This window comes from Danio aesculapii, chromosome 15 (genome assembly GCF_903798145.1).
Source record: "Danio aesculapii chromosome 15, fDanAes4.1, whole genome shotgun sequence".
Taxonomy (NCBI): Eukaryota; Metazoa; Chordata; class Actinopteri; order Cypriniformes; family Danionidae; genus Danio; species Danio aesculapii.
Window position 1 is genome coordinate 20,040,819 of NC_079449.1, and position 21,835 is coordinate 20,062,653.

Consider the following 21,835-nt stretch of genomic DNA (forward strand, 5'->3'; position numbering starts at 1 on the left):
AACAATCAAAGTCAGTTGCTTTGTTTATACTTCCAGTCACATAAAGCTCATTACTCATGAAATCAAACGGGCCGATTGTTTGATTTAAACTACTAAAGCTTCAGTAAAGTGAAAATTATGATCAATGATACCATGAATCTGCAGTTTAATTCAGGCATATACATTGTGTTGTATGGATGCATATGTAGTTTAATGTGTTGCGTTAAAGAAGCTAATATGATTGAGCAAAATGAAAGGAATCTCATGTAGAGCTGCATGATTTATATCTCTCTGTAAAAATGCTGGGATCTATATACTCCATTTGTGATGAGACTTTCCAGCAAACAATTTTGAGTTTAATAGATGTCTAATAGACATATAAACGTAGACAGCTTGGCTTAAACAAGGCTAAACTTGGGCTATCAGTGAAAATCGAATAGACATCTAAGAATAGACGAATTCTAGACTAGTCGTCAAATAGACAGATTCGACAGACTTTAAATGTGTAGTCATTCATTTCTGTTTATTTGATGACTGTAGTTTTGGCCTATTCTTAGATGTCTTAGATTTTCACTGGCAGCTCAAATTTAGTCTTGTTTTAGCCAAGATCACTGGGTTATTTCACTTGTTAGGTTTTACAAATTTAGGTAGATTGAACATAAAACAATTAAGTTATCCCCCAAAAAACAAGAATTGTGTTGTTTCAGCCTATTTTAACTAGTTTGAACAAACAGCAAACATTTTTTGAGTGAATATAAAAGGATTACTATATGTTTTTACCATTATTTACTGAAGATGCCCTTCATGCAGTCTATCAATTGTTGATAGACCAAAAAATATTGCCAGACATACTTAGAACAAGATTTTTTAAACTCTTTATTTAAAAAAAACCTTCACACATACAGTACCGCCTTAATCCTTAAAAGAAAGGATCAGAGAGAATTTAGCTTACTACAAATGGAACTCAAAACCCTTCATCCCACCCCACCCATCTAATATTGATCAAAATATTTATGGAAAGTTTATAAAAAATAAAATAAAAGGCATAGATGAATAACGTTTACAATCATAATATAAAACTGTCTGGAACAAAAATGAAAAGAACAAGAAAGATTTTATGATTCTTAATATTATATATTCTTAGAATTGCATGCGGCTCCAAAATACGAATTATTTGTCATTTAAAAAAATCTTATAGAGCAGATTTCATACACAATAGTTATTCAAAATTCTTAACAACAACAAGAATAAAAGAAACAAGAAAATAAAAATGATTAAAATAATTAAGAGTGATTAAACATCATTAAAATGTGTTATAAAATACACTATTATGAGCTTATATGTTGTAGTAATTACATATCTGAATAGGCATGCTATTTTATTTTGACATTAATGTTCAAAGAATTCCTTGGATTTACAAAATTTTCTTAAGTGGTTTAAACTATTTATTTGGGCTGAATTTAAACAAGCAAATTAAGTTGAACATAATTTGTTTGTTTAAATTTAATACATATATTTAATATGCTTTCTATACATATAAACTCACTTTTGTTCATTTAATCTGATGTCGACTCCAAAGTGGGACATCTCCTCTTTGACCCATATTTATAAACTAAATATATTTGACCAATATGTGCACCAATTTGCACCACGTAAATCCACTCCATCTAAAAATTAAATAACAGACTTCGTCGACAGCACAAAGTCTACATTTACATATCGCCAAACAAAAAAAAAAATCACGTTTTGTTTACCAGCAATGTATTGCACGCGAATGTTAATTTCTGACAGATGGCGGTGGCTAAAGCTCTCCATTCCTGCAATATGGGTTTATGAGCTTTCCCATAAACCCGTGCAGTTTTCCCCCCTCTGTCACACTGGTGAAAGGCTGATATCTCGTGGAGGATGACTTTCAATGCACGACACCCTCCCCCACGCGGGACACATTGTTTGAAGAGGGGACCCCATCTGCCCCCTTTCTCCATAAGAGCACCCGCACTATTGTTTCTGCAGCCGACACAGAAAAAAAAACCTTGAGAATTGGCCGGACTGAGCAACATCTGGCATGAAATTCCACATTTATTTATGAGCAACAACATGGCACTATGCAGGTTTAAAAGGAGACAGGGGTATTCGATAATTCATCTGGCACGAACGGCTTTTTTGGGATCATTATCAAGTTGTTTTTACAAATAAACAACTACTAATAAATCCAATGAGAATACAGAGTTACTCCCTGCATGTTGTTAATATCTGCCCGAGCTGGAATAATAGACACAGGATTATTTGCTGGTCAGATTAGTGGAAATTTAAAGCAGAAATGCTTCATGGTCAGATATTAAATGGAAAGTAAATACATTTTTGATTCATATTTCTCTGGTTCATACTATAGCATTAAAACATCAGAAGAACAAGCCAAAATCTGCCACAATCAATGAAAGACATAAAGAAGAGTCTCCATCTTGTGTATGAATTATGAAAGCTGTAAATTGTTAGATTTTTAATGGAAATTCAATACATTTTTGATTCATAATATTACTGTACACACTGTGTTTACTTCACTTATTATGCATACACTATTTTTTTTCTTTGTATGTAAGATGGACATTTCTCTGGCGCATACTATAGCATTAAAACATCAGAACAACAAGGCCAAAATCTGCTACAAGCAATGAAAGACATAAAGAAGAGTCTCCATCTTGTGGATGTATTGTGAAAGCAGTAAACAAGACAGAGAAGTGCTGGTGTTTACTCAAAACGAGGTCACGATATCACTACTCGCTCAAAATACATATCTAATAATTTATTTTTGTAGATATATTCATTATTTAAGCACATACATTTTGTACAGCATAGCAACAATGTTGGAATGTAGGTCGTGTGTGTTTTTCATATTAGATAAATATAGTCTTGTCGGTTGCAGGATCTACACTTCCAAAAAAGCTTTTAAGAATGAGGATGATATTGAAAAGGCAGCTAAGAAACATTGGATTTACTAAAGGCCAGCTGTGGAGGTCATGCAAGGTTACTGTCCTCTTGTGGCAAAACCAACGGCACATTGTTTTTGTATTTTCCATGTGATAGTAAAACGTACAGCCGTCAGAGGGCAGCAGAGGCAGGATTTCTCTCTCTCACACACATTTCACAGTTTAGGTGCTTTATTGGAATGACAAATAACTACATTCGTACTGCCAAAGCAGTGCAGCGTCGCTGCGTACATACAAGGGCAAAATACAAATAAAGGGCAGTAGTGCAAACAAAGAAGAACATAGAATATAATACAGAGAAAACACAGATAGAAAGAAAATAAAAGTAAAAATAAAAGATTAATAAAAATAAAAATAGATTTATGGAAACATATTTAACAGGATAAAGGTAATGACAGTGATATTAAAAGTAAGTCCACAAGTAAAGAGCTCCAGGAGTTGTGTGTAGACAGTGGAGCGGGTCATTGTTGGTTCCTCAGGCGGTGGCAGGAGTGGACAAACTGAGCTGCTAACACACAGCAGCACACACACTTCCCAAGTAGGATGGGCAGTTTCTCACTGTTAGGCAGGGACTCAAAGTTGTTGTGTATGTGTGTGATTTTCGGGTAGAACTTCTCCCAGATCTCAGAGTATTTCGTGCACTCAGTGAGGAAGTGCAACTCCGTCTCAATCAGCTGCTGAGGGCAGTATGGGCACAGACACTCCTCCACCGGCAGCCATGTTTGTCTGTGCCTGCCCACCTCTTTGGCCAGCTGGTGTCCCCTGAGTCTGTATCTGCTCAGGGTGTTCCTCAGACCTTTATCTGGCACTTTGTGAAGATAGTCTGCCAGGGTATATTGTCTCCTCAGGGCCAGATAACACTGCATTTTGCTTTGCAGTTGTGCTTGAGTTTCCCAGTGGTGTGTGTAGCTGTTCTTGATCTGGTGTGTGATCTGAGTCAGTGGCAGGAGTCTGTTCAGCTCCTCAGGAGACGTCTCAGAGACACTGAAGCTCTGGGCCAGCTGGGTGAGTGGGTCTGCTCTTCTGTTTAGCTCTCTGTCCTGCAGGGCTTTATAATGATATGAGTCCGGGTCGCTGAGTTTTAAGTGCTTCCAGAATTTGACAGCTTTTTTCTGTATCTTTATAATAAGTGGGTATTTGCCTAATTCTGCCCTGCATGCGTTGTTTGTTGTGTGCCAGTGGACTTGTAGAATGTTCTTACACAGCTCTGTGTGCAGGGTTTCTATTGGGTGTTTGTCCCGTTTAGTCAGATCTTGCTCAGAGTTTGTCAGTGGACCCCACACCTTACTGCCATGGAGGGCAATCGGTTCAATGACTGACTCTAGGATCTTTTGCCAGATTTGAACAGGAATGTCTATGGGGCATTGGCGTTTTATGGCGTAGAAGGCTCTGCGGGCTTTATCTCTCACCTCATTCACTGCAGGATTAAAGTTTCCAGTGGAGGTGATGTTAAGGCCTAAATAATTATACTGTGATGTGTGTGTTATCTGATTGGTGCCTAGTGTGAATGTGTGTTGTGTTCCCTGGGGTCTGGCTCTTTTTTGGAAGGGGATGATTTTGGTTTTGTTCAGGTTGACGGTCAGGGCCCAGGTCTGGCAGTACTGGTCCAGCAGCTGCAGGTTCTGCTGAAGGCCCTGTTCGGTTGGCGATAGCAGCAGCAGGTTGTCTGCGTACAGCAGGCATTTGATCTGAGAGTCGTAGAGATCGAGACCCGGAGTGGTGGATTGCTCCAAACTGAGCGTCAGCTCGTTTATGTAGATGTTGAATAGTGTTGGGCTCAGGCAGCAGCCTTGTCTCACTCTACGCTCCTGGGAAAGATATTTCATTCTTTTTGTGCTAATAGATGCCACATTTGCTTTCGGTGTACATTGATTTAATAAGGTCGTAGGTTTGTCCTCCTATACCACTTTAAATCAGCTTATAAAGTAACCTTTGGTGCCAAATCGAGTCTAATGCTTTTTTTAAAGTCAATAAAGCATGCGTATATTTTACCTTTATTTTGGACAGTGTGTTTTTCAATTAGCGAATGCAGTGTATGAATGTAGTCGGATGTGCAGTATTTTGGTAAAAATCCAATTTGACTTCTGCTTAAGACATTATGCGTCATGATGAAGTCCAGTAGTCGGGCATTTATTAAACTACAAAATAACTTTCCCAGGTTGCTGCTCACACAAATCCCTCTGTAATTATTGGGGTCAAATTTATCTCCATTTTTAAAGATGGGTGTTATCAATCCTTGATTCCAGATATCAGGAAAGTGAGCAACACTCAGGACTAGATTAAATAATTTTAGGATGGCTGATTGAAATTTAGGGCTGGTTGTTTTATCATTTCATTTAATATTCCGTCAGCTCCAGATGCTTTTTAGGTTTAAGAGATTTAATTTTGTCTTTAAGTTCCATTATAGTGATGGGGAAGTCTAATGGGTTTTGATTATCTTTGATAGTCAATTCGAGTGTTGCCAGTTTTTTGTTATTTATTTTTTTACTGCATTTTGTGTCTACTTTATTGAATAGTGTTTGGAAATGGGTTTCCCATATTTCTGAATTTTGAATCGGTAGTTCTTCATGATCATTTTTTATCAAGTTTTTCCAGTTGTCCCAGAATTGATTTGAGTTAATGGAGTTCTCTAATATTGTCAGTTGTTTTTGGGTATATTGTGCCCTTTTGGTTCTGAGTGTTTGTTTGTATTGTTTTAGTGTTTTACAGTAAAGAAGCTGAATCTCTGCATTATTTGGGTCTCTGTGTTTCTGATTTGAGAGGTTTCTGAGGTGTTTCCTAATTAAAAGACATTCTTGATTAAACCAATTTTTGTCATTTTTGTGTAGATTATTTTGTCTGGTTTTTAATTTTAATTTGGACTGTTTTGCTGTTCTTTCGAATATAATGTTTATGTCTTTTACCGCCATATTAACTCCTTGTTTGGTGTGAGCATAGGCATTAACCAGGAAGTTATCTAGAAGTCCTTGAGTTTTTTGGCTATTTACTGCGTTCTGGTAGTCTTCTGCACTGTTCTCAGACCATTTGTATGGTTTTCTGATGTTATATAGTTTATTGGGCTGTGTGCAGGGTTTTATATTGTCTTTTTGAGGTATAAATTAATTTGGCTATGGTCAAAAAGTGGGGTAAGTTCTCTAACAGTAAATGCTCTGAGAGATGAGGGGTCTATATCTTTTATCATATAGTCTACTTTGCTATTGCCAAGAGGTGAGCAGAATGTGAATCTCCCGAGTGTGTCCCCTCTTATCCGTCCGTTGACAATGTACAGTCCCAGACTCCTGCAGATCTGCTGGAGCTCTTTTCCACTTTTGTTGACTATATGATCGTGGTTGTTTCTGTGAAGGTGGGAGAAGCTGGTATGTATACCTGGTAAGTTGCTGTTGTATTTGCTTCCCTGTGCATTGGTGAAGTCCGGCTGTAGTTCTGTTCTCCCTTCATGTCTCCACAGATGAGCACGTGTCCCTGGGCCTGGAAATGGCTCGTCTCTTTCTCAGAGTGTCAAACATGTCTTCGCTGTAGTAGGGGGACTCTGATGGTGAAAAATTATAATATACAAAAAATACGAATCTAATACAGTGAGGGAAGAATATTTTTTCTGTAGTTGGGCGAGCAATTGGGTGGTGGTATTTGTCTTGCTCCATGTCTCCTGGAGAATTATGATGTCTTTATTTTTTATGTTTGTGTGGAATTCTGTGTTTAAGCTTTTTAGTCCAAAGGCTGAAGATTTTAAGCCTTGTATATTCCACAATGATATTGACAGGGTCATTTAGAGAAAAGTAAAGTTCTTGTTTTTTAAATTTGAGATAAACTTTTACTAATATATTAGTCATACACGTATGATGAACATATATATGTTCATGCATGCATATATATATATATATATATATATATATATATATATATATATATATATATATATATATATTTATATATATATTTATATATTTATATATAAATTTATATATAAATAAATAAATAAATATATATATATATATATATATATATATATATATATATATACATACATGTATGTATGTATATATATGTATGTGTGTGTGTATATATATATATATATACATGGTGGTTGTTTTTTGTATATTAGGGGGAGGGGGTTGTTGGGTGTGCTGCTTGTTGGGTGCTGTGGGCTCCTCCTGCTATTATTCACTTGTCTTGGATGGGGTCTGTTTGATGGAGGAGGTCTTTGGTGATGACCAGCTGTAGGTGTTTCCCTCTGTGGGGGTCCTGGCATGGTCTGTTTTTTTTTTGGCTGTGTCCAAAGCTAGGCCGTGGTCTCTGCTGTTGTGCTGGTGTTGGCTGGAAGTGTCTTGTGTGGGGTGGGGCTCCCCAGTGATGCTAGATGGAGGTCGTTTTATATTTCTCTCTCTCTCTCTCTCACATACACACACACACACAGACACATACACACACAAAGAATGCGAGTGTAAAAATCACAATCATGCTGAATTATATACTTTTATCTGAACTTTTTAAGATACATTATTTGTAGTTTATAACACAACACAACTCGTACCTATTAATTGCAAATCCCGAGAACAAATATCTTTTTGAAGTGGTCTCTTAATATGTTTCAAAGCTATTTGCAGGCATTCAATATGTCATAACATGAATCTATTAGAAGTATTGCAGAATAACCCTGTATTCAGGTTATGAAAGGAAAAAAAAACTTTTTATTTTCACAGTGCTCAGCATAATTGAGTACACCCCATTTTGAAAATGAATATTTTAATGCATTTCTCAGTGAATATAGACAATATATTTTGGTGCACTTAAACAAAACAGATTTATTAAACAGATATATTTATTAAAGTAATATTTTAGTCACCAAACTTATTTAAAAATTGAGAGATAATACAATTACATTCAAGTAAAATATTACAAAAAATTACAAACTACAAAATTTCAACCAAATTTTTCAATTTTTTGCTTCTTGATTTTTCCTCTTTTTTAAATTTGTATTTAATATTTTTCTATAACATATAAATTTGGGTGGACTAGTTTTTAGACCATTATCGTTAGTTGTTTTGGTCACACTTTACAATAAGGTTCATTGGTTAATGTCAATTAACGCATGTACTAAAATGAACAAACAATGAACAAAACATTTACTACAGTATTTGTTCATGTTAGTAAACTTTAGTTAATGAAAATACAGTTGTTCCTTTGTTAACTCACGGTGCATTAAAATGTTAACAAGCATAGACTTGGATGTTAATAATGCATTAGTAAATATGATTAATAAATGCAGTACAAGGTTTGTTCATGATTAGTACATGTTAGTAAATGCATTAACTAATGAACCGTATTGTAAAGTGTTACCGTTATTTTGTTAGATTAGCTCCAGATTTGGCTTCAGTACTGACTCATCTAATGCAGTGGTTCCCAGGGGGGTCCCGGCCCACAAGGGGGCCTTGGCGAGCTCTGTGGGCTGTCACGTCATACTTAAAAAAAAAAATTGCAGAGTGGAGGAACTATGACGTCACCTTGTAGTAGGCTAATCGGCTGCATAAAACTGGTTTTCTTGATAAAATCCCCATAGGATTTTCCCATAGGCTTTTCGAAGATTGCAAATAATAAGCTCTGTGTTCAAACACAGTTCATTACACTTACACGTTTCATCCAGCCGGATAATCCTCACACAAAAATACAACTTTTAGCACATTTGGATCTTAAATGCAAACTCAAGAATTGAAAAGCTAACATTAGGCTATAAATGGACTGTGCTTTCGGGGCGCTGGCCTGTGACATTAGCACCACCCTGCTATCGACAACTTTTCAAGCTTATTTTTAGAAATATGCTCCATGACAAAGATTTACTCTCTCGTTTTATTATATTATAATCCACGCTATATATTATAAACAAATATATATGCAAAAACTTACGCAAAAAATATATATATTTAACATCATTCATATCATTCATATCTTTGCCATAGCGGAATGAACCACTAATTACCCTGGTATATGTTTTACATGGGGAAGGCCCTTCTAGCCTTCCAGCTGCAACCCAGCCCTGGGAAACACCAATACACTCTCTCATTAAAACACACATTCATTCACTACGCCCAAAGAAATTTGCTTGCAGTGTCAATGTCTTGGGTTCAAATTCCATCAAAAACACTTAAAAGACCTAACTCTCCTGAATGAAAAGGGGCCTTATATTACAACACAGTATCCGCCAATAAATTGGGTGAAATATGTGCACAATTCCCCCAGTTCTTCTTCTGCTTCTTTTTTTTAACATTGTATAGACCTTCTGCACCAGTTATTTGAACAAACTGTACAGTTTTAAACACAACCAATGTTATTTTGTATTCATGTAATTACTCGCTACTCTTTTTATTTATCAAAATAAATTAATTTCTGTTTAAAAACATGATGTTCACCATCACAAAATGTTTTAATTTTGGTAAATATTAGCCAATAATTAATCTGAAATCTTTTTACAACATAACAGAAAGACTAATAATAAACAATTTCATTTTCTCATCATAAACAAACTGCTGTGCTGCATTTGTCAAGCTGAAGTTTTGAAGTCTGAAGGTTATCAGACACAAAGTAAAATGTCATTCAAAACTAGCAGATACACTGAAAAAAATTATTCAAATATGATTCCTTGGATTTACTAAATTTTTTTACATTAAGTGGTTGTAAACAATTTGTTTGGACTGAATTTAAACAAACAAATTAAGTTGAACATTCTTAAATTTAACTTGTTTGTTTAAATTCAACACAAATAAATTGTTTACAACAGTTTTGCATGCAACACTTTTTCAGTGTACCCACTCAATGACTGTTCATTTGGTCTACATGTCCTACCCTATTAGCCATTTTAGCGTTGTTGATTTTTCTTTTTCACTGGAATTAGAAATGTATTGCAAGAAAACTGCTATTTTGATGAACTGTAAACCATTTTGATTAGGTTAGTTTTATTTATATGGCCTTTTTATAGTACTGTTATATAGTTATGTTCTGTTAATAATAATAATTATTTCTATGTTTTTGTTTGCTGTCTGCTTGTGTACAATTTGTAATTTTTATTAAGTTAAAAAAAATGCAAAGTACTTCTGTCTAACTCTCTGCACCCTATCTGTAAACATTAGCCCTGAATCAGGAGGGATTTCTCCAGATATGGCAACCTCGACAGAAAGACACGCGATTTCTCTGGGTTTCCTGTTTCCGGAGTTCCGCACGGACTGACTGGCTGTCGGCGAATGAAATAAACAAAGACCTACAAATCGGACTCGAACACCTCCTCTTCTCACCTGCAAACATGGAGACTGGTGAGTATATGTCAATATTGTCTGTCACGGCTCGTAGATGCGGGCTGAGGGCTCCCAGCTCCACCAATGTTGTGAATATATTAGCGTTGTGTGGCTAACGTTGACTAGCTCGAGCTGTTTACTAGTACAACTGAAAGTGACTAAGCAAAGGTGTAAGGGCGACTTTTAACTCATGGTCGCTTATGTTCGAGTTAATACATTGAAGAACACTTTGAAACGAGTGCGTGTGTGTAATTATTTGACATGTAAAGGATTGTGAAGTGAAAAATAAGCTTAACGCCGGCAAACTGCTGAAACAATGAATGGGGTTCAATCTAAGGGCTGGCTGTCAATCTGTCATTCTGTCTCAACCTGTCTCATTCTGTCTTTCAAGATGAAAGCATACAGATGAGCTTTTCTTTCGTTTTCTACATCTCTTTCATTCATGATTGTGTATAATACAAATTTAAAGAGCCCATATAACTGAACATTCAATCACTGTCCATTCAGATCTCTAAATTGTGAGCTGTTGTTTTGTGTTTGTGCCTTTGTTTGTATCCCAGGCCTGAGTCAGGAGAAAGCTTCAGCTTTTGTCAAGCGCTTCCGCTCGGAGCCCCGATATCTGCTTGCCCAGAATGTCTCAACTTGTATCGACCCATTAGAGGTGTGTTTACACCGGCAGACGGTCCAGGACACAGTACACATCTTCCAGCACAGCATTCCCACAGAGGGCAAACCTGTCACCAACCAGAAAAACTCAGGTACTTGCACTAAAATGAGGTGTTAATGTCATGCTTGGAGGCTTCCTAACAAATAAATGAATGAAAAGACTAAAACTACTGCTGAACCCAATCAGCTATAGTTACTTTGAGAATATTAAACACCCAAAAGAGATTTTACATGTGCTAGACTTGGAAGAAGGAAGTAAACTAAAGCAGGATGTAATGGAAGTAAATGAAAGTAACATTTGCATAGTAAACACCGTATTCATTTGCATTGTTTTTGAAGTCCTGTTTGCTCCAACAACAAATAAAACATAGGGAGTCCCTTACACCAGTGGTTCCCAAAGGATGGGTCATGACACTTAGTGATATCCAAAAAACTAATTAATTTTATTAAACCATTAGAAATACCATATTTTATTCATAACTTATAGAAGAAAAAAATTGTAGTTAATAGTTACATTAAAAAAAACAACATTCACATGTTTTTTATTATACATTTTTTTGTGACCCGGCGGTGATTAAGTTATATTAAAGATACAGCAACAGCGTCAGATGCAGCACATTTTGTAGCACCTGGTTAAACCTTCTGACACCAATATGGCGCTCACATTCATTAAAAATAAATACAGACCACAATTAAACATGGAGGATGTTCTCCCAGTGGTATTCTCCAAAATTAAACAATGAATAGACTTATGTGTGCACCATTGTGTGCGAGGTTTATAGATTTATAACCACCTCAGGGGATATTGGGGGTTGCCAGTCACTGGCATCGTTATTTTGGGGGTCACAGGCTGCTTTAGACAGCTCCAAGAAGCAAGGTATATTTTTAAGCAGTGTAAAGTAACACAAAGTGTAGTGACATAAATGTATTTTAGATTAACATATAAAAACTTTCTATTTATCCAAATTTATCATGGTGTACCAAAAATGTTATGTTTGTCAAATGTTTTCAACATTGATGATATTAATGATAATGTAAAATTGTTGATTGATTGCAGAAAAAAAAGCTTTGCTTCACAGAAATAAAATGTATTCAAAAATGCTTTTAAATGGAACACTTTATTTAAATGTGTAATATTACTTTATTTATCTATATTTAATTATCACTATATTTTTACTGTTTTATTAAGAATCTTGGTGAGCAAAATGTTTCAAAAACATAATTTAGTTTATTATTTATAATTTATAATTAATTCTAAATAATTAAAAAGACAAGGTTATGCTGTAATATTCAATATTAAAATAACTATTATTTAAACCTGTTCCCTTGATTTTTGATTAATGCAATTAATTTGATGCATAAATGTGTCGGCACACTATGGAGCAAGGTCCATTTGACTGAAACGGCAATCTTTTTAAAAGTAATAAAAAAGTCATTTTAGTCACTTTTGACCCTTGTTATCTTGTGTTCTTATCAATAAGCTTATCATGAGGATTTTTTACAGTTCTTATTTCCAATGTTCGTACCTCAGCAAAACTACTAGACAGGTCAAGAGTCTGTATTAAAACAACAACTAATAAACAAACAAAGAATAGCAAATAATGAAAACAAGCAGAAGCACAAATACATGGAATAAAGCTAAGTAAATGAACAACAATTTTCTGTTTAGATACATAAATACTTAAAAATGGCATGGTCCTCACCATGTAAGTTTAAATAAAGATTAATCATTGTTAAAGCCACAAAGTTATTTAGCCAAGAGCAATGGGTGTTTTTTATGAATTTACATTAAACACAAACACCGGCTAATAATTAAGATGAAGTCACTTTAATGTATAATGCACGTCAAACGTACTGATACAAATTCAGTCTCTCATCTATTTACATTGACATACAGAAAGTTTTTGATGGTACTTTCCAACATCATTAAATTGCCATGGTTGAAAAGTGAAAATCTCCATAATGTTCATATCGGCTAGGATTAAACTGTGCAAACAGTTGCCATTTGTGATGTGATTTGTGATTATGCTGAAAAGGGGTTTTCATGCTGACCCTGGACCATCAGCAGTCATTTTTTGTTCTTTAGCCCTGCAGTATAACATTGTTTAAATTAAATTCTTCCTTGTCATGTCTGACCTCATTTTCTCAACGTTTTTTTTCTCCATCAGGCAGATGTTGGATCTTCTCATGCCTCAATGTCATGCGTCTTCCATTTATGAAGAAGTTTAACATTGAAGAATTTGAATTCAGTCAGTCTTATCTATTTTTCTGGGATAAGGTAAATCAGCATTACTACCATTCATTATGGATTAAGATCATTTCAGAATAAATTATCTTCTGCACCAGGCCCTGAGGTTTTTTATAGCTAACACTACTGTGTTGTATTTACTGTGTATCGTTTGCTCTTATTATTTGTAAATGAAATCCACTTTTTGTGTGACATGTATTGTGTTCCCTGGATGTTTGTGTCCCACTGTTAGCACACACACACACACACACACACACACACACACACACACACACACACACACACACACACACACACACATACATACACACACCCTGATTATCAGTTTTTGTGTTTTTTATATCAGGTGGAGAGGTGCTATTTTTTTCTCCATGCCTGTGTGGAAACAGCCCAGCGGAAGGAGCCAGTAGATGGCAGATTGGTTCAGTTCTTGCTATCAAATCCTACCAATGACGGTGGACAGTGGGATATGCTGGTTAACCTTATTGGTCAGTTCAGCTCGTTTGCAGTAAATTCACTTTATATTAAGTGCCCTTAACTAATATGTACTTACACTGAAATGAATAATTTGTTACTGTGTACTTATTGTGTAAATACATGTTTATATATTGTATTCGTGCTTGATTAAATACTTGCATGTATTTACATCATTGTTTACATTGTTGACCATCCCATACTCCTTAACTAACCCTTAAACCTACCCATACCACCAAACCTGTCCCTAACCCTACCCGGATCCCACCTCAAGAGCACCACATGTTCTGCAATACATTATACACACACTAAGTACATTGTATTTGTATTTTGATGCAAGTACATAGTAGTTAAGGCCACTTAATATGAAGTGGAACGAGGGCTGCACAATATTGGAAAAATCTGATGTTGCGATATTTTAGTTTTCTCCGATACATATTGTGAAATGAATACAGATTCACTAGATGATTTTAATAGCTCTATTTGACAGTTTTCAGAGAGGTCTAAAGAGTATTTAGGAACAGAAATTTCATAATCACAATGCAAAAAATGTTTCTAGTTCAAGTATCTAAAAATCGTTAGATCAAGTAAGAATATTGTTTTGTTTTCAGCTTTAGAAGAAATAAGTTAAAATTAAGAGTTTTTCCTTAATACATGCAGAATTATCTGCCAATGGGTTAAGTAAAATCATCCTTTTTTGCTTTAAAAAGTCGATATTTAGACTAAACAAGACACAAAGTCTAAAGGTCTTTGCACACTGAAGTCCGAAATTTTCATTCACGTTTTATTCGTATTCATATGCGAAGAATTCGTCACGTAAACGAATCTTGCACACTGAGTCTGATGTGTATTATTTAATCCAAATAGAAAAAATGCAGAAATCAGTGGAATTTTGCTGCATTGCTTGTGATACTTCACACATTCACGTACCTATAGACATTGTAATAGATGGTGGCCACACTGACGTGTCAAAAGCAGACCATACTTTCTATATGTCTATGAGTCACTGAATCCAGTTCTCAACTGTCCGCCACATTCTGTCTTTATTTTATGCACTGTTTTTGTCATGAAGGTATCTGTAGCTTAAATGACAGCGTTCTGTATTTAGCTTTTCACTTGTACGGTGGCTCTGAACTGTAAAACACCTCTCAAAGCACTTTTTCATATGCGAAAAGAGGAAAAAATTTAACCCGGTTAGAATTTTTTTTATGACGGTCGAAGGTTTTGGAGGCAGTATGTTGATACGATTCACACAACGTGAGGTCGAATATATTTTTTAACGTGCAAAGTTTACAAGTGATAATTTCGGATTCAGTGTGCAATAACCTTACATACAATTTATTTTTCATAAAGCGTTACATACAATTAATCTTCGTTACATTTTCAAACATCATAAATTTTGTGCCCAAATGTTTTAAATTCTCTTAAAATGCTCAGTCACAGGCCTTAAAACACATGCAAATGATAAACTCACTCTATTATGGTTAAATGTAGCAGTGACTCCACAAATCACATCAGCTTCTGACCAACTCAGTGATTTAGACTCAACATTGCATATCCTGCGATGTGACTATTGCGGATGCACACATTGCAATAGGGTAAATGCGGAGCTAGTGTTTCTTCCCATACTGATACACTTTGGGTAAACGTTTAATGTGACTTTTTTTTCCATCTTACATGGTTCCTTTTACAGCATCGATGTTGTAATGTAATTAAAATATAATCAGTTAAATAGACTTTGGCATTTATTTAGTTGCTCGAGTGTAAAACGAGACAAAAAGCCGTTTAATCGCATGCTCCCGTCAGAATCGGCAGGCTAGCGCAGAAGCTTTTCACTCATCATAGCACACGTGCTGCTGATGATGTGACAATAAAAGTGATTTCATTTGAAGCTCCATTGAATGGTAAAACATTTTTCATATTTCAAGACATGGCGGGGAAAATTTTGATTTAATGCAGTGTTTTTTGTACAATCTGAAATCCACTTTATAACAGATATCACTCAGCCAGTGGAGATTGCTGATTTTTAAAGAAAACAGACCTTAAACACAGCGATTTTTGTAATGGCATACAGTTCATCGGAAGCGCTTAACCCAGGTTACTGACTAATTAAAAGTCTGATATATCGATACTGAAACAATATATTGTGCAGCCATAAGTGAAACACAGGCAAATGATAAACTCTCTCTATTATGGTTAAACTTAGCAGCGACTCTACAAATCACAGCAGCTCCTGATCAACTATGATTCAGACTCAACGTTGCATATCCTGCGACGTGACTATTGTGGATGTGCACATTGCGATATTGATGGTGAAAAAATATATTGTGCAGCTCTAAACAGTGTGCAGTGGAACTCTAAACTCAAATTTTTGGGGGGCCAAACTTTAATTTGTCAACTCTGAAAAGCGAATTGTCGTTCACTTCAGAGCAGAATTGCTTTAATGTCATGACTTTGTGCTGCTTTGCTTTAAAGTTGCATCCAAACTCTTGTGCTTTTCAGAAAAATACGGTGTGGTCCCTAAGAAGTGCTTCCCCGAGTCTCACAGCTCCGAGGCTTCCCGCAGAATGAACGATATCCTCAATCACAAGGTGGGTTTGGAGTTTGGAGACGCTTGAAAGTAGCTCTCAGTCCGCAGAGCTGAATCCCCTCAAGCTTTCATGTTGACATTTACCGAATGAGGATTTAGTGGCTATGAATGAGCTGGTGACTCCATCACTGAAACGCTCTGTGACTCAGCGGATGAGCAGAGGAGAGGGTCACTACGGTCATTTCTCTTGTCTTTTAGATAAATGAGGAAGACTGCAGCTTTGAGCTGTATGACATTTGATGAAGAGCTAAAACAAATGTGTGAGGAACGTGCATGAAAAGAGCATTTAAAGGGAACCAGTGTTCTTTTTGTTCTATTTATACGCTATTCTAATATTTAAAAGTGGCTTTCATTTTTATGTTTTTACTTGAACTTTTGGAAACTTTTTGATTTTTTTATTTTTATTACAATATTTTTCATTTTCTTTTTCTTGTTTAGCTTCATTTTATTAGAGTTTTAAGCCCAATTCCAATACCACGCCTTAGCTCTTCCCCTTACCCCTATCCCTCGTTTTGCACGTTCTTGTGAAGGGGCTAAGGGGAAGGGCTAGATAGCCCTCAAAACAGATTTTTCAGGACCACACTCGTAACCAAGGGGTAAGAAAATTTCCCAGAATACACCATCTACAACAACAGCATGGCTGCATACGGAAGTAAGGAGATGCACAAATTTGTAATTTTGTCATTCTTACGAATGTCTACAATAAACAAGCATATGTTTTAATACATTCATAACAGCCTTCGAGTTTTACCGTCATGCTTAAAAAAAAAAAAAAACGCTAAATTTAGCCATCTATATTCTATAATCCCTAATCATAACTCCTGTACAGCAGACCCACAACATTCTGACACTGGAATACCCTGTCAGAAAAGTCTAGTGGCTGGGAATGACCTTTTACAGTGTCTGGTAAAATGTTAAAGTTGTTTTTGTGTGTTTACAAAGATAAATGTGGCCACGGTGTAAATACACAGCACAGTTACGATCTTATTGCCACATTATATCATTATGATTACATGATATTGTTGCCTTGGGTGATGTCCTGAATGAAAATACCAAAAATACTGCATCTGGAATAACTACAGCAGTCGGGATCATCTGATCTTGAAGCAAGAGATCGCGATGACATATGATGACGTGTGCAGGTGTTGTAGTGCTGTCTCATTTCTTAGGGGTAAATTTTGAAGCTAAATTTGGTTGGGTTACAAAAATAGAATTAGGATTGGGCCTTAGTACTTTTTTATTTAGTTTCCCTGGCAACATGAATTAGTTTATTTTAGATTTTTTAATGTAATATTTTTATTTAGTTTATTCCGGTTTCCCATGTTGTTTTTAGTTTTGGGTGCCACTATTTAAAGGCATCCATTGTTCTTTTAGACATATTTATGTAGATTTAAAAATATTTTAATTATTTCATTTTTCATTGTAAGTTTTTATTTCAGTTTTATTTTCTGCAACTTTTGTAGTCTATTTTTATTTTTAGTTAATTTTATTTCTGTTTAACTTTATTTTTGAATTCAGGTTAAATATTTGTAGTACTCTTTCATTTAGTTCCCAAAATAACAATAATGTGTGGCAGACGATGAATCATGGCATATTGTTTTGAATTTGCTTTCACTTTCGTTTTCATTTGTCACTTTTATTTTTAATATATTTTGTTGATCAATTTATTTCTGCTTAGATTCATTTAAATTTTTTTTTTACCTCAAAATTTTCATTTAGATTCCAATGCAAAGTTTAAATGTTTTGTTTTTTTGTTTGGTTTTTTTTTTTTTTTTTTTGTAACAATGGCACAAGGGATCAATGCACCCTGAATAAAAAAGTTAATATATTCTTTAAATTATTTAGAAAATATTCTAAAATTAAAACATTCATATGTCTTGGTTACTTTCCTACTTTTTAATCTAATTTCATGCTTTCATAATAGTATCTGTTAATAAAAGAATCATTTTTACGAATGGTGAGAAAGGGAGATGTTTTATAATGCATAACTTGTATATTAGATTTTCTTTCATGTACATTTTTGCCTTTGCTTGTATTGCAGATGAGGGAATATTGTCTACGGCTGAGAAACATGGTGGCCAGTGAATCTACTAAAACTGAGATCTCTGAAACTATAGACACCATGATTGAGGAGGTGAGTGTTTTTTTAAGAGAAAGTGCCACACCAAACCTGAATGCTGTTATATGCATAACAATAGACATCCTGACAGTGCACTCTTTTAATAAGCATGTATTCAGCATTATTTGATTTTGGAGGTGAACTATGATTTCAACAAAAATGTGCTTTTTTCATGTGCCTGTTGAGGGCGCTGTTTAACTGCTTATGATATCAACTCTTGAGGTTGCCAGACAATATTGCAAGGTTATCTCACACAGGCTTTGCATAAGCAGAGAGACCTGTAAAATTGTGTGAAGACTGTCAAGGTTACTTTTTATAATTATGGGATTTGCAAGTGTTTGTTCCTTATCGGTAGTTGCCAGCTCTAAAAAAAATAAAGTCTCTGACACATCAGCTTTCAGAGAACATAAAAGCTTTTCGCAGACATATTCACAGTATCAACAGACTGCCAGTATGATCACAGTTTCATAATTAAGTCAAGAAAACTTATGCAAACTTAATCCAGCTGTTTTGTTTTCACATAGATCATTAAATAACTGGTCTTTTTATTATAATAAAATATAAAACTAAAAACAATTTAAAACTTAATTTAATGAAATCAAAGTAATGTTTGTTGCTTAAAATAAACAAAAAATGTAATCCTTTTTAATTTCAGCTAGACACCTAGAAAATGTTTTTAATTTTAATTAATTTAACTTAAAACTAAAAAAATCTAATTAAAATTTAAAGCTAAAAACCTAAATATAGACTCATTTAAACAACATGTAATATAGACTATAAATAAATTAAAATTAATAAATCTAAATATAGACAAATTTGAACAGTATATGGAAAAAATATATAAATAAGTTAAAACTAAAAATCTAAATATAGAGATGTTTAAACAGTATATAGAAACATTAAAACTAAAAATCTAAATATAGAGATGTTTAAACAGTATATAGAAACATTAAAACTAAAAATCTATATATAGAGATGTTTAAACAGTATATAGAAACATTAAAACTAAAAATCTATATATAGACATGTTTAAGCAATATACAGTATAAAAAGAAAAAACTAAATTAAAGCCAAAAATCTAAATATAGACATATTTAAGCAGTATATGGAAAAAAATAAATACATTAAAACGAAAAATGCATATATAGACGTACAAAATTTATATATAGATGATTCCTTGGATTTCTTTTTTTTTTTTTTTTAGTTAAGTGGTTGTAAACAATTTGGGCTGAATTTAAATTAACTTTCAATTAAGTTGCACATTAATAAATTTAATTTGTTTGTTAAAATTCAACCCATATAAATTGTTTGCAATAATTTTGTAGAAATAATTTTTTTTCTGTGTATTTAAGCAATGTAAAAAAAGACTAAAACCAAAAACTGAAATATAGACATATTTAAACAATATATAAAGCAGACTACAACTAAATTAAAACTAAAAATCTAAATATAGATATATTCAAGCAATATAAAAAAGGACTAAAAAATAAATAAAAACAAAAAAATCTAAATATAGATATTTAAACAATATATAAAGACACTTATATATTTAAACAATATATAAATGAAAACAAAAATCTAAATATAGACATATTTATATACTTATATATAAATAAGACTAAAACTAAATTAAAGCTGAAAATCTAAATGTAGAAATACACAAAAAAATTATTCAAAGATGATTCCTTGAATTTACTTTTTTTTTTTTTAAGTCAAGTGGTTGTAAACAATTTATTTGGGCTGAATTTAAACAAACAAATTAAGTTGAAAATGAATAAATTCAAATCAACTCATATAAATTGTTTGCACCAATTTATCAGAAATCATTTTTTTCTGTGTATTTAAGCAATATAAAAAAACTAAAACAAAATAAAACAAAAAACATAAATATAGATATATTTAAATAGTAATATGAAGCAGACAATATAAAAATCTAAATATAAACGTATTATAGCAATATATAAAGCAGAGTACAACTAAATTAAAACAAAAAAATCTAAACATAGACATACTAAAGCAATATATAAAAAGGACTAAAAAATAAATTAAAACAAAAAAATCTAATTAAAAATATGGTTAAACAACATAAAAAGACTAAAACTAAATTATAACTGGAAAATCTAAATATATACACATTTAAACCGTGTATAAAAAGACAAAAAATACATTAAAATAAAAATCTAAATATAGACTTATTTAAATAGTATATAAAGCAGACTAAAAGTAAGTTAAAACTGAAAACATCTAAATATAGACACATTCAAGCAATATATAAAAAAGACTAAAAGTAAATTAAAACTAAAAATCTTAATATTATCAAATAAAAAATACAAAAACAAGAAAAAGTTGTGCAGAATCTAGTTGCGCCATTATTGTATATTGTAATAAAAAGTATAAATAGCAGCCTGTTAAATTTTCAATAGTTTCCGGCTTTTGGACCCCACTGTATATCTGACTGTAAGTGACGTAATGATGCAAGAAATGACATATTGTAAATATCACAAGAGCTTGATCTGACAAAGCATGTGCATCAATAATTAACCATTTAACATTAAGCTCAACCACCTGTGAGCCAAGCTGAGCCCATACAAAGCATGCCCTGGTTTTGTGAATACCTGCGTATGTGTGCCTTTTATATGTTTGCACGCATTTTTGTGTGCGAGAGCGGAAGAAAGAGAGAAAAGAGCGAGCTAGACAGAGGGAAGCGCCTGCAGGACTTGATGACAGAATGTTCCACAAACACGATTGTTATCGCCGATGCCTGTCGTGGAGTGGCAAAGGCAATCTCGCTGGCATTATTACTATACCTCCACCATCTCCACCGAGCGCACATTAATATCTCAAAGCTCGTCCTCTGTTTTTTTCTCTGAGGATAAACGCGTACCTGAGCTCGATCCGCTTCCATGTTTATCTGCTTGTGAAACACATTCTCCTCTCGCCCGGTTTGTTTGTTTGCCCACCTGGTGTTGGTTTGTTTTCCGTAACACTTCCCTGGCAGAGGAGTTGCTGGGAAGTGTGTTTGTGTGTGGGGATGTCATATTTGTGTGTGTATTTAAGAATGGATGTAGACAAAACAAGCATACATGAAGTCAGAGCTGTGGCCTTGCACAATGAACTTGTAGGTTCAAATTTAGCCACGTATCTTTTTTCTTTTATCTGTCATTTCCCTGCATAATCACTAGTGGTTCAAAGGTGCCCTTGTTTGCCTGGAGGCATTGATGTGCGTCGGCAGTGCAGGACTGCGCAGTGTCATTCTTTTCAAGTGTCACTTCTTATTATTTACCTGCTCAGTTCTCTGAGACTGCTTTAAATACCACTTTAAATTTTTACTACATGATGGACAAAGTAAGTAGAATTGATGCTCTCTGCACAGTATTTCACAGGCCTGTTTGCTGTAGAACAAAAAAGACTACAGAACTGTTATCGTAAAACTGTCCTGTCAAATGTCTTAACTTTCACTTTCAAGACCATGACGTAGAGACCAAAGTA

At 34.2% G+C, this 21,835-nt stretch overlaps 1 protein-coding gene across 1 annotated transcript in view; it reads left to right on the forward strand.

The window, feature by feature from the left end:
* Positions 1 to 10,148: 10,148 nt before the first annotated feature.
* The window catches only part of blmh (bleomycin hydrolase), a 40,107-nt gene continuing 28,420 nt past the window's right edge, over positions 10,149 to 21,835 (forward strand). The window contains exons 1-6 of the mRNA XM_056474430.1: positions 10,149 to 10,267; positions 10,810 to 11,007; positions 13,084 to 13,193; positions 13,510 to 13,651; positions 16,140 to 16,228; positions 18,269 to 18,361. Coding sequence (XP_056330405.1) covers positions 10,258 to 10,267; positions 10,810 to 11,007; positions 13,084 to 13,193; positions 13,510 to 13,651; positions 16,140 to 16,228; positions 18,269 to 18,361 — 642 coding nt within the window. The 5' untranslated portion in view covers positions 10,149 to 10,257. The remainder of the gene's footprint in view (positions 10,268 to 10,809; positions 11,008 to 13,083; positions 13,194 to 13,509; positions 13,652 to 16,139; positions 16,229 to 18,268; positions 18,362 to 21,835) is intronic.